The 17,358-nt window shown below is 37.9% G+C and overlaps 1 protein-coding gene across 1 annotated transcript in view; it reads right to left on the minus strand.

Annotated features, from left to right (window-relative positions):
- Positions 1-10,042: 10,042 nt before the first annotated feature.
- LOC127437077 (ankyrin repeat and BTB/POZ domain-containing protein 2-like) overlaps positions 10,043-17,358 on the minus strand; it is a 78,387-nt gene continuing 71,071 nt past the window's right edge. Inside the window, exons 11-17 of the mRNA XM_051691721.1 lie at positions 15,631-15,809; positions 15,382-15,487; positions 13,715-13,817; positions 13,517-13,607; positions 13,352-13,420; positions 11,163-11,276; positions 10,043-10,800 (exon numbers count right to left, since the gene is read on the minus strand). Coding sequence (XP_051547681.1) covers positions 10,597-10,800; positions 11,163-11,276; positions 13,352-13,420; positions 13,517-13,607; positions 13,715-13,817; positions 15,382-15,487; positions 15,631-15,809 — 866 coding nt within the window. The 3' untranslated portion in view covers positions 10,043-10,596. The remainder of the gene's footprint in view (positions 10,801-11,162; positions 11,277-13,351; positions 13,421-13,516; positions 13,608-13,714; positions 13,818-15,381; positions 15,488-15,630; positions 15,810-17,358) is intronic.

Below are 17,358 nucleotides of genomic sequence, written 5' to 3' on the forward strand. Positions count from 1 at the left end.
TGACCATTGTGCCGCACCTTGCTGTTTTTTTCAGCACCTTGTGCAGGAGCACAGCATGTTTAAGATGTCCTTCATGTCAAGTTAAAAGGACTTCAACTTTTAAAAGAGACTTTGGGTCTCAAGATGCCTCTGTTCTGTTCAATTTGTTGTGCTGCACAATTGCGCAAGGCAGTTTGTCTAGCCTTTTTTAATGCAATAACGTGTTCGGTCTGAACTTCTTCTTTGAAGGCATCTGCTTATGTTGGCAGTAGACATTAAGGCAGCTTACTAGGTTTTGGAACAGAGCTATACACTCACAATTATAGACATAAGCACACACACAAAAGATGTTTGCACTTAGATTCATAATGACCATCAAAAAAATAAAGAAACACACACCGACAAGGAAAGAAAGACGACTTTCAGAGCTTGTCCAGATGGTATGTGGACTCTCTTCAGATTGTATCGTTTCCATGTACAAACTTTTTTATTTATTTCACTTGATCTAAATTCATTGCTGCAAAAGGACTGAAATAGTGATTTCAGAGGGATTGGGACTATGAATGGGTTGGGATAGGGGAATAGTTTTGAAGGAATTTATCCTAATGAATGAATCTCTGTTGTACAGATTGAACATAATTATGTATAAATAAAATGTCTAGATGTGACAATAGGTTTAGTTCTGTTGTAGATATAGATTTTATCTTGTGTTGCCACAGTCTTCATTATTTAATCGAATAATTTACCCCAAAATTAAATTCTGTCGTAATTTAATAATTAAATAAATAAATATTTAAATAAAGAGTTTTCATTTTGGGGTGAACTATTCTTTTAACCATTGAATTTCTGTATTTATTTTGTGAAAGAACTATTTGTTTTGTTTATTCTGTTTGAATAGACACTGAAATACCATGCTTTTTTCTGATCATATCTCATGTTCACTACCAGCAGATACAAAAATGTTAAATACATTTGTGAGTATTTTTGTACATTTTCCTTATGTATATTTGTTTTTATCACTGTCCTTATGAGCAATCGAATGTTATTTATTTCTGACAATAATGCGTTTGTATCGGGTTTGTTTGTTTAAAGAACATTTCTCATGTCTTGATTTATAAAAGTACCTTGGACTTTACAAAATTTTCTTTCCTAGCTTCAAAACGAGGACAAAATGTTAAATTAAAAACAAACAAACCAACAAAAAAAGCGATTTAACAGTAATTTAAGAATGTAGTTTAGCCTCTATGGCAAGGGTATGAACTTCTTGATATCTGTCAGCTTTATATCATTGTGTGTGTACAATGGATGACAAGCAAAAACAAGCTGTTTTTGGATCAGTTCTACTATATTATGTTCTGGCCTTCGGGAAACTCAAAGGTTGTTCCTGCTCTTTGCTTTTGACTTGTATTACTGTGTGCATGCATGCATTTTCTTTGCATGGCTTTAACGTAACAATTCCTAAAAAAAATAAATAAAAAAAAATAGCTGTTTCTCAGAGCTGCTTTCCTTGTTTAACAAAGAAAATCGAAAGACACTTGCCTTCACCTCCATTTTTACCTCTCTGTCATTTTGCAATTTTTCATTCTCTTTATCTCTTTTCCTGTCACTTTTTCTAATATCTTGTGCACTAACAACCTACGCTGCAAGCAACGCGGTGCAACAAAACAGAATGTGCTATGTTGCTCGCTTGCAGTTTTGACACAGTATCATAAAGTATTCATAAAATGCTTCCTTTTGTCTGTACAATGTACCTTGAGTAGGAAAGTTGTGGATGTTCACGACCCCCAGTTTACAAACTGCTTGTTTTAACTAAACAATAATGAAGCAATACCTGTTGTTAACCTTCCTATTTTATACAGTTGAACAAAGCTAGACGTCAGACAATGGAAAAAAATCTTTGTCCGTGCAGAGCAGGAACATGCATTTAAAGTTGTAAAAATCACATTTATATCATAACTGTGGGCAATTTCAGAGAGAGAGAAAAAAAATGAAACAATAAACTCATTCAATTAATAGAAATGTTTGAGGTCTTCTGTGTTTGATTGTGTGTGTCATAGTGAGTGAGTGTTTGTGTTTAGCAGCCGTATGTATAGAATACTTAAAATACTTAAAAGTTTGGTTTTAGCTTTGGCGTAACCCAGGTGCCATCTTGAAAATTACGTCAAATGACGCTTCTCACTGAGGTTGGGGTTTGATCGATCTAGTTTTTTTTTTTTTTTTTTTTTTTTTTTGTAAGTATTATTATTATTATTATTATTATTATTATTATTATCATCATTTAATATAATGTTGCATTTCCATCAAAAATTTAATGAACCCACTGCTGATCCATCACAAACCATTTCCCATTTGAGAAATGGTCTCGATTACTGATGTAACCTTGGTTCCCTGAAAGGAGGAACAAGACACTGTGTCAGTAGCTGACGCTGTGAGAGCTCCCCCCCATGCCCGTGTCATTGTGGGTATATAAGGCGGAGCCCAGTGCCACACTATCAGGATTTTCCGACCTAAGGGAGGAAAGTGCATCTCTCTGTCTCTTAACAGTGAAAGATCAGTAGTGCTGCACAGCTATGCAGCATCTCATTCCCTCCTTTCAGGGAACCAGGGTTACATCATTAACCGAGACAAGCTGACAGCTGACGTTTTCTCTCTTACATGTGTAAGGTACAAAGGGGCTAAAGGCATCCCTTAAGGAAAATGTGCTCTTCTTTGGTTGCAAAGTGTATCAAGATAACATAATTTGTGTGGAAAAATGTAGTGGAAGGTTGTTTACAATGAAAATGAATTAAAATTCAATAAAAAAAAAAAAAGTGGTGAGGGGCCCTTCTGTCCTAAAATTTGTCAATTCACATAATTGAGTTTATTGTTTCAACGGCTTCCCCTTAAGGGTTCATCGGATGCTTTTGACTCCATGGAAAAGGGGGCAGTGGACTTTATTATTTATTTATTTATTTTGATCATGTTGGATTACACTCTCCAAAAAGGCAAATAACTTGCTGTGGTGTTTAGCACCATACCTGCCAATGCCACATACTCGTTACATGGCATTCAAAATACAATTATTGGACTTATGAGTGAACTTGTAACTGAAGAAATTGTGAAAGAGGTAGGAAACTCATGTTACACACTGAAGGTAGAAAGGACCAAAGATGCCAAAGGCTGTGAAAACATTTCCATCGTTATTCGCTACCTAAACGAACACAACGGAGTCCACAAGTGGCTGTTGTCTATGGATAACAACTGGAGAATTGGATGCTTTGTTGTTAACTAATCTTGTGTTAACAGAGTTAAGTTGGCCTTAACCCTGAAAAGATTTGAAGCCAATGTTATGACAATGCCAGGGTGATGTCTGGGGAGAAGAGGAGTATGCAAAAGATTCTGCAGGACAAACTGAACAAAGAAGTGCCATGCATTCACTGTTTTAACTTTCAGTTGCATGTGGTGGTGGTGCACACAATGTCCTCTGAGAATGCATTGGAGCATTTTATCAATGTGTGACAACCTGTATACATTTATGAAGAAACCAACTGTGGCTGCTTAGTACAATGGTGAAATGTTTTTCTCCCATTTTTCTCCCCAATTTGGAATGCCAAATTCCCAATGCGCTCTAAGTCCTCGTGGTGGTGAAGTGATGTGCCTCAATCCGGGTGGTGGAGGACGAATCTCAGTTGCCTCCACGTCTGAGACAGTCAATCTGTGCATCTTATCACGTGGCTTGTTGAGCGTGTTACCGCAGAGACGTAGAATGTGTGGAGGCCCACGCTATCCTCTGCAGCATCCACACACAACTCACCACACGCCCCACCGAGAGCAAGAACCACACATTATAGTGACCACGAGGAGGTTACCCCATGTGACTCTACCCTCCCTAGCTACAGAGCCAATTTGGTTGCTTAGGAGACCTGGCTGGAGTCACTCAGCACGCCCTGGATTCGAACTCGCGACTCCAGGGGTGGTAGTCAGCGTCAATACTCGCTGAGCTCCCCAGGCTCCCCAATGGTGAAATGTTGAAAAGACCCCTCGATCAAAGGTGGACAGGTCATCTGGCAACAGTGTCTGTCTGTCATTGTATGACAACATTGTGAATTTTTTTGTCTGGCATAGGCCTATGATGCGCAAGCAGCACATACAGCACAGTAATAAAATCAGTAACTTGCAGATTTCAAGTTCATAGCTGTGATGGTACATCAGATTCTCCTCTTCCTGGACCCCACTAACAAAGATCCTTCTAGCCGAATCAACCAAACTGAACACTGGCGTTAAACTTGTGCATGGTGTGTGAGTGCATTCAGATTCTCAAATGTGACGGTGAGTTTGAAGCATTGTGGGCGGAATGCATTGATGGGCAACCAGTGACGACTTCCAAACATCGAAAATGCATGCATAAATGTCTCAATCAGGTTGTTGTGGAAAGTTCTGTAGGACAGAACAATAAAGCAGATGAGACTGAACGTAAAAGACTTTTCTTAAGCTCTTTGGATACTGTAATCTAAGAAATTTTGGTACGGTTCAGTGAATAGCGAGTAAACCACTCACATATGAGACTAAATTTTGCGCTATGTGACTAAAATATATATTTTATTAGCCCAATTTTTTTATTTAGTTATGTAGTGTCGAAGAACTTGAGCGCCGCGATCCTTTTACTGAATAAGAAGGCGGCGATTAGGAAGCTTGATTCAGCCTCGTCTTTTACAGCGTGTTGTGTCTCGTGAGTGCACGCCCTGAAGGAAATTGAACTTATTTGGCTGCAGTGGGTCCAGATCTGTTGTGATCGCGCTATCAGCAACACTTTAGTTCAGCCGTGAAATGGCATTGACATTGCATGTTACAACGTCAATGCTGACTTTGGTTAAACTTTTCCCCGGATTGTTTTCACAACATTCTCTGTTTTAAAGCATGGTTACAGACCAGTAACGTGCCTGTTATACGTCTGTTAGAAGGTAAAAGAGTTGTAAAACTCAAGAGCTTTTAGATTTGAATTTGAGAATGAGTACAATAAATATTTGTACAAGCAAGTCCTACACATTAATCAAGTAAGTTTCCTTTTGCTTTGTTCCTTGTATTTTGTATCCAAAGACTAGATCCAGGCACCCCATTTTTATTTCATGTCTCTTTTAACATCCTTTCTGTTATTTACAGTCTGTTGGTGATCAAAAAGTTAAAAAGAAACATTATTTCTAATCATATATTGCACGGATGAGGGAAAACAACTGTGCAACTTCTCACTCGTTAATGTGTGCTGCGCTCATTCAGTCCTAAATACTTGCCCACAGAGCAGCCGTTCTCTTAGAGACAGTACCAATTTAGCACTTGTTATACATATCATTGTAAACACACTGCAAATCACACTAGTGCATATAAGCAAACATGTTACAAAAAGGCACAATCATACATTGTGAAGTATTTTAACTTCTGAAGACATTGTAAATATTAAAGAATTTAACAAATAGGCTTGTGCTGCATCTATGCAAGTGTTTGGTAAAAAATAAATTGCATAGTAGTTTTGATATAGTAGCACTTAAATTATTATTTTTATAATATAACTATTAATTCTATTTTCATTTAGTCTCCAACCTTGTGAATATTTTGTAAAAAAAAAAAAAAAAACATTTTTTATCAAATTTCAAATGGTGACAACAGCTTGTATCATTATTAAAAATGCAATTTGATGACATCATATAAATTATAAATTACAAGGATCAAAAACAAAATATGAAAATAAAATGTAAAATCTCGCATAATATATAGCATGAAACCATATATATGAAAACTAATATATATAAATGTGTGTGTGTGTGTGTGTATGTGTGTATATATATATATATATATATATATATATATATATATATATATATATATATACACACAGAACTGTACAAAAGTTTTAGGCATGGGTGAAAAATGTTGCATAGTGAAGATGTCTTCAAAAATAATGAAATAAATAGTTTTCATTTATCAATTAACATCATCCAAAGTCCAGTAAACATAAAAAAGCTAAATCAATATTCGGTGTGACCACCTTTGCCTTTAAAACTGCACCAATTCTCCTAGGTACACCTGGACACAGTTTTTCTTGGTTGTTGGCAGATAGGATGTTCCAAGCTTCTTGGAGAATTTGTCACAGTTCTTCTATCTATTTAGGCTGTCATGCCCGTATCTGTATGATTTTATGCACTACACTGCTGCCACACGATTGGCTGATTAGATAATCTCATGGATGATTGTTGGTGCCAGATGGGCTGGTTTGAGTATTTCTGTAACTCCTGATCTCCTGGGATTTTCACACACAACAGTCTCTAGAATTTACTCCGAATGGTGCTAAAAACAAAAAACATCCAGTGAGCGGCAGTTCTGTGAACGGAAATGCCTTGTTGATGAGAGAGGTCAACAGAGAATGGCCAGACTGGTTCAAACTGACAAAGTCTACAGTAACTCAGATAACCACTCTGTACAATTGTGGGGAGAAGAATATCATCTCAGAATGCTGTTTTGGTGGCACGAGGGGGACCTACACAATATTAGGCAGGTGGTTTTAATGTTGTGGCTAATTGATGTGTATATATATATATATATACCCCGTTTGTTACTCAACACCAGTTTCAGTAAAGAGAAGACTCAGGGGTGCAGGCCTTTTGGGAAGAATTGCAAAGAAAAAGCCACTTTTGAAACAGAAAAACAAAAAGAAAAGGTTAGAGTGGGCAAAGAAACACAGACATTGGACAACAGATAATTGGAAAAGAGTGTTATGGATCTTAACCCCATTGAGCTTTTGTGGGACCAGCTAGACTGTAAGGTGCGTGATAAGTGCCCAACAAGACAGCCACATCTATGGAAAGTGCTACAGGAAGTGTGGGGTGAAATGTCACCTGAGTATCTGGACAAACTGACAGCTAGAATGCCAAAGATCTGCAAAGCTGTCATTGCTGCACATGGAGGATTTTTTGATGAGAAATCTTTGAAGTAGTTTAAGAAGATCTGAATTTTTTTTTTTTCAAATTGTAATAGTAGTTTTTCACGTTATTAATGTCCTGACTATACATTGTGATCAGCTGAATGCCACTTTGGTGAATAAAAGTACCAATTTCTTTCCATAAGAGCAAAATCTATACATTATTCCAAACTTTTGGCTGCCAGTGTATATATACACTGTATATATATATATATACACACACACACACACAGTATATTATATATGATGCCCCCTTTCTCAGTTTTCTTAATAGCTGTTTTAGTTTTCAGTTGCATTATGCTTACATGTTGTCAAAAGTCTGGCAAGTAAAAACAAAAATTTACTAGCCAATGGCGATTCTTTCTCCATCATGTCCATAGAGGGTTTTAACGCAACAGCCAGTTGGTCCAAACTCTGTGTGCCCTCCACCCTGGTAGCATTTCTGGACAGTAAAACTGTTAAACCACTCTTGGACAAAATCAAAACAGATATTGTGGATGCTGAATTCACTGTCGCTCGCCAGTTTGCGCACTGAAATTGCTTGTTCTAGCAAGGATAAATGGACCCCTCTTTATGTACTGCAATGATTCTCTAGTTTTCACCCTCACTAATGTGTTCACTCAGCACAGACAGAGCATGTTACTCATCCAACTGGCATTTGAACATATGGTTGGGTACTGATAACCAGTTCTTGTTTAGAACCGGTTCCATTCTTTAAAAAATACCGGAACCGTATGATCTTCATGACTTTCGGTTCCATTAGCAGTTCCCCTACATGCAGTTTTCCATCGATGCGGATGGAACACCTTACTAAACACTCAGCTTCTACACCACTGCCATAAGACTGTTCAGTCATACTGTTACATCTATTACGTTACTTTATAGACCCATTCACACGCACACTTAATATCATTTAGCACTAATTTCAGAACACTTACATCAACCTTTTTGCACTATTATTTCTGTTCAGCCTGCAACTGCTTTTTTTTTTTCTAACATTGCTGCTACCTCAACATACTGCTGCTATTTATAATTATTTATTACACACTTATATACATATTTACATTACACATTAATATATGAGTGCATATATGCATACTCATTTTACATATACATTACACTGCATATTCTCCAGGGGCGGGGTTGGCTAGCCCTGCTCTATACACATTTGCACTACACATTCTCTATGTACATTGCTTTATTGTGTAAGCTTATGTAAATTTGCTGTCTGTCACTCCGTTTGTCTTGCTTTCTTTGCACATACATGTTGTCTCAGCTTTGCGAGATGCAACCAAGTAAGAATTTCATTGTACTCTGTACTCTGTACACATGACAATAAAAAAAGCTTTGACTTTGAGCTTTGACTTTGACAGTGTTTAGCAGTCTAGCAGCTGACCGCAAAATTCAAGGAGAAAGAATGAAACGATTGGTTACTCATGAGATTTAACTCCAAATCAAATAGACTGCAGCTCTTCTGAAAAAATTATGATATCTATCATTACGCTGTGTTCGTCCCGTTAGCTAGTTGCAGTCGTTTTGTTTTTGGATATTGATGGCTTCCACTGTTGCGGTGATCCTCTGGACTGGTCAGGTTACTGTTGTGACTCTTGTTTTGTGTGCGTTGGATTTGCATAGAGAGAAATCTGTGTGGATCCTCGGTGTAAAGTTAGGCCGCAGCCGGGCCTGGCGCACGTTGACCTCATGGATCAGGAAAATATTGCAGTGTATATTGACAAACAGGTGATAAGAAAGGTGCTGCGGTAGTTTTTGTTGCAATTTGTTTTGTTTTTGTTTTGTTTTTTAATCCGGGGGGCCTTTAACCCCATTGTTCCATACTATTTGTGTGTTTAAGTTACTGCAGATAATAGAGGAGAGAGAGTCTTTTACAGCCTGTCAATTTATTCTGGTTACAAGCAGTGCTCTGAATAACCAGAAGGTGGCAGCACACTCACATTTTTAAATGGAACATTCAAAGGCTTTTGAGGTGCACTCAGTAATTCTAATCCAATACACTTTTTGTCAAATTTTGCAAATATCTCCTCACAGTCTGCTATAGCTGTCCGTTCTGTGGGTGGGCTGAAAAAAATGTAGTATTTGTACACAGCCCTGGGTCTGTAAATGGGACAAAAACAAAGTGGATCAGACCGATCCACACAAAACTACTCCAGCCAATCAGCAACAGGGGGTGGTTCTTGAGCGTGCACAGGATGGGGGGTGGGGGCAGTGCGAGAGGGAAATTCATTAGAAGAGCGACGGCAAATCTGGCTGATGTGAACTTTCTAAACTCCTGAGGACAAATGGCTGAGAAACAGACCAAGAGAAAAAGATCAGACGAATATAAACTAGGTGGAGAGACCTCCGAGAGGTAAAAAGCTTGAAGACGGATGCAGACGTTGCTCTTTTTCTTCTTTATAGATGGGTAACATAAATGTTGCTATGTTTCACAGAACCCGTTTATGCTGTTTTTGTGATGTTAAGATTTAGTAGCAGGAGAGTTGTGAGTGTCTGGAGCTGATGTCCGTAAAACCGTCTCACGTGCATGAATTTGGGGGTGGAGCTTCCAAAGGAGCACTGAAGGGAGGGGTGTGTTTGTGTTGACAGTTGAGTTTGAATATCAACAATGTTTCTCAGGAATCGCTGAGGGCACCTTTAATGCATTCATGGCAATCACAGTATTTATGTATTTGTACACACGTTTCTGCAATTAATTCACCTCCAACCAGCTCAAAGACTCATTCAATTGTGTTTTTTTTTTTTGTTTGTTTGTTTTTTTTTTTTTTTTTTTGTAAATGATTTAAAATAATATTTCTATAAACCTACATGTTAGAAAGTTTTTAAGAAACAACATTATATTGGAAAAATCTCCCTTTTGAGTACCTTTTCATTTTCATTTCTTTTTTTTTTTCCTTCTATACAATGAAAATAAATACAATTTGAAAAGCATCTTCTGTCTACAAATTGAAGAAAGAAACTGATACTGGATTGGTACAACATTAAAATTCATTTTTGAGGGATATACCTTTAAAGAAATGCAAATTAGTTGCTGTTTTTTAATATAAATGACCAATAATTGTTTTTTTTTTTTTTTGAGAGAGAAATCATTTAAAGACAGACTTAAAAACAAGATTTATTCATATATAATTTTATTTGCTTGGCATTAAGCAAAAATAAAAATGCAACTTAAATAATCTCCCATCTTTAAATAGAAAATGTCCATTTCTTTTCCATTACAAGATATATCTTAGCTTAAAAACAATAATGGAGGGAAAAAAAAGAGAGGAAAATATGCTCTAGTCTCCCATTTTAGCCAAACTCTGTACTGGCGTCTATTAAAGACTGGGAAACCTGTTGTCCGCAATTTTGACACAATCATAATGTAATTGAGTTCTGATAACTTTATCCACATAACGCTGCAGCATTTAATAATGTAATTTAAACTCTTACACATTCTTGCATTGTTTATCACAAGCCCCCAAAGCTTGCGTGCACATAATGTTTTTGATAATTCATGAAACTCTTCACAAAGCTTAACCTTCAGTCAGTTCATCATAGGTTTTTGTTCGTCTTTCCTCAGTATGTGTTGTATTTACATTAACACATTCATGTCCTTTGTGTCCTTTTATATCGTCTTTATTGTGAATTTCCTTGCGTTTTCCACTCTTTTCCTTCTACACACGAGAGGTGACCAGCAGTGAGTGTAATCTGCGAGCTAACGTTGCCTCCAGCTCTTCCAGAAGAGAGTCTTTTCCAGATGCGCTCCGTGTGCCGGACAGCAGGATCAGCGACCGGAAGGCATCCTTCTCCAACAGACCTGCCATATTCTGTAGGAAATAACCCTCACAGTACGTGCTGAGCTCCACCGCACCATGAGCCTGGGACAAAAAACAAAACCCAAAAAAAGTTTTATTGCACAAGTTAAAATGTTATTATAAGTTATTGGAGAGATATTTTGGTAGTAACATTAACCAAATCATTTATCTCTTGTAAAAATGAATGCTCATTATAATTATAACAAAAAGTACTATGGTATTGCCATGTAAAAACTATGTTTTTCGACATGTGCCAAGGGAATACCTACAGTATGGTATTCTCATAAATACCTGGTATTATCATGTAAATAACATGGTATTATTATTATACCATCATTGTAACATCCACTAAAGTATTTTTTATTTTTATTCCTTTATTTTGCATTTCAGAGTTTATGCAGCACACATACGATGATATCGTTTACCTTAGCAGTGTGGTAGATGTTCACTGCATTGTCAAGATCAATGCTTTGAGCACAAAGTATTTCACAGTGCCGCTGCAGTGCCCCCAACTGGAACAAACTTGCCACTGACAGCAACTAAAGAAGACAGAATAGAGAATATGAAGCTTGAATGAGTTAAAACACTAGGATTTGCAGGTTAAAGAGTTTGTTCACATATAATGACAAATCTGTCATCATTTACACACCTTCATGTCATTCCAAACACATACAACATTCTCCCGTGGGAAAAAAAAATCTAAAAACATTTTAGCAGAATGTCCAAGATGCTCTTTTCCAATGCTATGACAGACTTCTAGCTACGCAAGCTCAATTTAATCAGGGGTATGCCAGACGGCACAACGTTGCTATGGACCATGCACGACACGGACGGGTTAAAACATTGCACACCATCTACAGGATGCAAGAGGTGTCCGACTTGGGGTGGAAAGTGGGGTGGCAACGCTCATCTCATTTTTTCCACCACATGCCACCCTTCTGGCCAAGCCCCTGGATTTTATGCACCGTTGCGTTCCAAAATGTGTCAGAGTGCAATTATCAACGTTGCCACAAGGGGTGCTATAGTGAGATTGGTGTGAACTATCTGCTTCTACAGTGGATTTGCTCTTTCAAGTTAACTACTGTTGTGGTTTATTGCAGAACAAGTAAGTTTAAGTTGAAATATTTATAGTATAGAATATTTATTACAAATTGTATATGAACAAAACAAAAACACTTAAGAACCAGTACAGTAGTAGAATATTTACACTGTCTCGAGCACTCCAGTTTACAGTTAAGATACTAGTGTTTTATATTTCAGAGCCCAGTCATAAAGATGACTTTTACATAAATTAATTGTATGAACTCCAATTGCATTTAAACAGACGTTAACCAAAATGCTTTATTTTACCCATTATACACCAATTAGCCACAACATTAAAACCACCTGCCTAATATTGTGTAGGTCCCCCTCGTGCCGCCAAAACAGCGCCAACCCACATCTCTGAATAGCATTCTGAGATGATATTTTTCTCACCATAATTGTACAGAGTGGTTATCTGAGTTACCGTAGACTTTGTCAGTTCAAACCAGTCTGGCCATTCTCTGTTGATCTCTCTTATCAACAAGGCATTTCCATCCACAGAACTGACGCTCACTGGATGTTTTTTGTTTTTAGCACCATTCTGAGTAAATTCTAGAGACTGTTGTGTATGAAAATCCCAGGAGATCAGCAGTTACAGAAATACTCAAACCAGCCCATTTTATGGGATTTCTTTACTAGTAGGTGACAGTGTCAGCAAACTTGCCATGATTGCTGAGATCATGGTTGCAATGATGAATACCAATTTTTAAATCGAAAATCCTTTGACATATTTTGTGCGGCTCGGCCTGAAGATCATCTGAAACAAATTTGGAAAATACTGGACAAGATTTGTAGGAGGAGTAGTGGAAAAACTGTTTGCGATATTGCACGCTCATTACAATATACGCAAATGAGATTTGAGACTGAATAATGGCAGAAATTTAAGTCTGTTCCTCACACAAATCTGTTGTATGCCTTCATAAGGCTTGGAATATAGTACACAAACCATATGGACTACCTTTATGGTGCTTTTTCATCCTTTTAGAAGCTCAAAATTGTCTGTCCCCTTTCACTTTTAATGTTTGGAAAAGAGTAACGTGAACATTCTTTAAAGCTTGTGTTCCAAAGTAGAAAGAAAGTCATACGGGTTTGGAACAACATGAGGTTGAGTAATGACAGAATTTTTCATTTTGAATGAACTAATCCTTTCATTTATCTTGTTTAAATACCAGTTGCCATAAAATTACAAAATTATCATACTGGCCAAGAAGAGTAAGACTGAAAAGATAGTGGAAGTTTAATCTTAAATCATTGCAAGATTAAACTCGAAAGGTCCCACTACATAAACTATACTAGGAAGAAAATATGTGTAGTATTGTTCATGTAGAGGAACCTCTTGAGCATTAACTGCAGTAATTCAAGATCAAACTTCCACTATCTTTTCTGTTTTATTCTTCTTGAGGGAAACTAGAGTTTCATTGGCAAAATACGACCGTGGATGAATCGCCAAGATCGTATTTGCCTTGTGACCCCTCTATATTCGAGGAGTTTGCTCTGGAGTCTGAGCTGGACTGTGTTTTGTTTATCTTACCTCCAGTAACTCTGAGACGCCCATCTTCAGTGACTCCGTCCCGCCGCAGTACAGGTATGACATCATCATCTGGATATACACAATGTGAGAGTAATTAACCTCTGATTAGAACTTGGAACACTTGTTTCCACATGGCCCACTGGGCATGATTTCATCTGATGTTACCTGGAAGATGTTGTACTTGATGTTGTTGATCTCAATGTCCTTGCGTGGTTGAGTGCTGTCCGACCCATTTTGAGCAAGCAGAGTTTTGAACCTGTTCCCAGAGCAGAAAACACCCTTTATTCATAACTGGCACTTTGTGTAATAATCATTATAATTATAATTATTAGTGGTGCATGCTAACAAAGATATCAGGCTCACCTCTCAGACGCTGTGAGAAGCAGAACGCCATGCGCGTAGAATGGTTTTTCCTCCACTAGGAACGTCACGTCAGACATCTCCGGATTGTTCAGGAAGTGAGGGTCTGCAGAAAGAGACATCTCAGAATTCAGATCTACTCAATAGCAAGATTATTTATTTGAATGAAAACCAAGTAGCAAAATGTTAACAACGGATGGGCATTTTGTCTAGTTGAGTACTTGACAGATAAATCAGCAAAGTACTGGGGGTGAGGATGGGTTTTGCGTCTTTGATCATTGCGTCGTGTCTTGTTGCTTTTTCAGCATCTCCAGTGTTGGATGTGTTCTAATTACAAAGTAATAAATTACAGTAATAAACAAACTTTCAGTCAAAATAGTAGTGTAATGCATTACAGTTACTGACTTGTTAAGTTAATTCCTTTTAAGTACATTACTTGGATTACACATATATCTAAAATAATAGAAATATAATGAGAATATTACAGAAAAATAAGTTAATAACTTGTGTGCGACAAAGAACAAGGAGGAAATAGAGATTATTTTGAATTGGTTGAGCAGAAAGACAATCTTTTCTGTGAAGTGTTTAAAAAAGTTAATTTAGGTCGCAAGTCCGAATCCAGGGCATGCTGAGTGCCTCCAGTCAGGCTTCCTAAGCAACCAATTGGCCCGGTTGCTAGGGTGGGTAGAGTCACGTTGGATTAACCTTCTTGTGGTCGCTATAATGTGGTTCTCGGTGGGGTGCGTGGTGAGTTGTGCGTGGATGCCGCGGAGAATAGCATGAAGCCTCCACACGCACTAGGTCTCTGCGGTAATGCACTCAACAAGCCACATGATAAGATGCGCGCGGATTGACGTCTCAGACGAGGAGGCAAATGAGATTCGTCCTCCGCCACCCGGATTGAGGCGAGTCACTTTTTCATCAAAGTAATCATTAAAGTAATCTGATTACAATTTTTATAGAAATAATTTATAATGAGTTGTGAATTACTTTCTTTTAGTAACTTGCCCGACATTGAGTGTCCTGTAAATCCGCACCCAATAGGTGCTAGGGTATACTTCTTTTTTCTCGCGGCATTACGTCGCACACATGGTCGAATGCTCAGACTTTCAAAAGTATACTCTTTTGACCGCGAGTCCATATGGACGAGTTTGACGCATGCGCACAATGACAGCTTTGTGATGCTCTTTTAGTACAGTCAATGGCAGGCGCTATTATCGATGAGTGTCCGCGGAGTGGAAAACCAAAGTATACTTTGGCCTGAGGTGCTACGGTATCGTAGAAAATGTTGACGTAACCAATCGCAAAATTTAAAATGAGGCTGCTTTTTGAACACATTTGTGTATAGTTGTTACTGAAATACGTTATGTTTTGAAGGTGAAAAATAATCAATAGACAATTATTGTTTTCATGATCAATAATTCCTGTTCTTGTACTGAAGTACTCAGATACTCCTGCCCATCCATCCCTGTTGTTAACAGAAATAAAAACGGATTATTAAAAAGGAATGAAAACTGAAATGTAAATATTTTGTGCACTACGATACTAATGAAAACGAAATTATCAAAATTACTGAGAAAAAGTTGGGTAAGTCAGGCGATGTAACTTAAGTGGATCCAGTCAGTGTTGCTGATTCATAAATATAACTGGACCAAGATGGAGTCAATTACCAAGTTGAGCAGAAAAAGTTGCTTTCTTTTCCACGATAGAAGGAAGAGGAGCAGGACCATAACAGTGACTGAAAATGATGCCCAGCTGTTGGATTATTGCCTCATTCTACAGAGAAAAAGAGAGAAAGGGAGAAGTTTGTTTACCTGTAATTCTTTATAATATACCATGTACTTTTAATAACAGTTATTAAAGGCATATAAACACAAAGTCCAATTTTTATCACAAAAATTTACAAAAAGGTTTAGTACCTTGCTGTTTTTCAGGATGTTAAACATCAGAGGAAAGCCGACACAGATTAGTTCCTCGCAGTAGTCTTCTTCTTTGATGGAGGTGAAGTCTCTGAGGAGGGATAGAGTGACTCCAGCTCTGGACTTCTGCTGAGCGCTGCGTAACGACTCCAGCCACACGTGTAGCTTCCACGGCACTCCTGTGAAATAAAACGCAATAAGTCTGATAGCTTAGAAAAGAAGTAGAGGATTGTTTACAATCTGTAAAAATTATACTCTTTATTTTGTATGAATGTTATCCAATTAGCCAGCATTCTATCTTTTTTACAAAATAGAGAGCAATTCAAGCTTAAAGTACCACCTGTTTTCAGCAGGGGGCAGTAAGTGAAACTCTAGCTGTACAGACTAGAGGTCTTCTTGGGTCCTAAGATCTGTACCCGACCCGAATCAGTTCTTACCCGAACCCAATGTGCATAAAGAAAAAAGAAAAAAAAGAAAGACCCGACCCAAGACAGACCTGATAAAATTAGACCCGAAGGCAGTTTGTTTCAAACCCATCTGGACCCAAATCTAAAAGTCAGCAATGTCTGCACAGCCCATCGGAGATCTCATGCATGCATTGCCACAAACACCGGTGCTCCAACATATACCGGCACGCGCATGAATGGCAGAGCAAAGCGCAGACTGTTTCATCAAAGGATGTGAAACTCGGACTAGAAAATTGTCAATTTAGTGTTAATAAGCCAAATTCATCATTTTGACACGTCATCTGATAATAGCAATAACAGAAAAATAAAACGTTCTTTGTGTACACTTGTTGTCTATTTGTAGCTTTTGCTCTATGTGCACGTCTAGTCTTTAATGAACCAAAGACAGCACATGTTACACCACTCCTTGTCTCTCTCCACTAGCTACCGGTTGATGCACGTATCAAATTCAAGGCTCTGATGCTGGCATACAGAACAGTTACTGGGTCTGCTCCAGCATACCTAAAATAATTTATGCAGACCTACGCGCCCACTAGAAGCCTGCGGTCGGCTAAGGAATGTCGCCTTGTTGTACCAACACAAAGAGGCACCAAAACACTTTCCCGGACTTTCGGCTTCATCATACCACGTTGGTGGAACGACCTTCCCAACTCCATCCGTGAAGCTGACTCACTCTCTGTCTTCAAAAAACGACTAAAAACACATCTTTTCCATGAGCACTTAACCAGTCATTAAAAAAAAAAAAAAAAAAAAAAAAAAAAATTCTGTTGCACTTTATTCTGTTTTGAATACTATTATGATGCTAGTGGTACTTTGTAATACAGCACTTTTCATACCACTGTCTCCTTAAGATGATTCGCTTATGTTTTCCTCTCTTGTAAGTCGCTTTGGATAAAAGCGTCTGCCAAATGAATAAATGTAAATGTAAATGTGGAAAACAAATGCGGGGTTGCGGGAAAGGGAGTGGTCGGGAAGAAAATCACTGCGGGCAAAGAGCGGGTGAACATGGAGTAAAATTCAGCAGGAGTGTTCGGATGCAGGACAGAAACTTGCGGGGACGGGATGGAAAAACCAGTCCTGTGCAGACCTCTACAAGAGTTCTTGGCATAGGCATGGGGTTTAGTAAATTGCACGTAGGAGTGCGGATTGTCAGAGACATGTTAAATTGTCATAGAATTATTCAATATGTATTTGTTTTTAATAATAAAATATTGTTAAATGCCCGAAACGAATAATGGAAGTTGGCATATTTAAAAAAAAT

The sequence above is a fragment of the Myxocyprinus asiaticus genome, chromosome 48 (assembly GCF_019703515.2).
Source record: "Myxocyprinus asiaticus isolate MX2 ecotype Aquarium Trade chromosome 48, UBuf_Myxa_2, whole genome shotgun sequence".
In the NCBI taxonomy this organism is placed as follows: Eukaryota; Metazoa; Chordata; class Actinopteri; order Cypriniformes; family Catostomidae; genus Myxocyprinus; species Myxocyprinus asiaticus.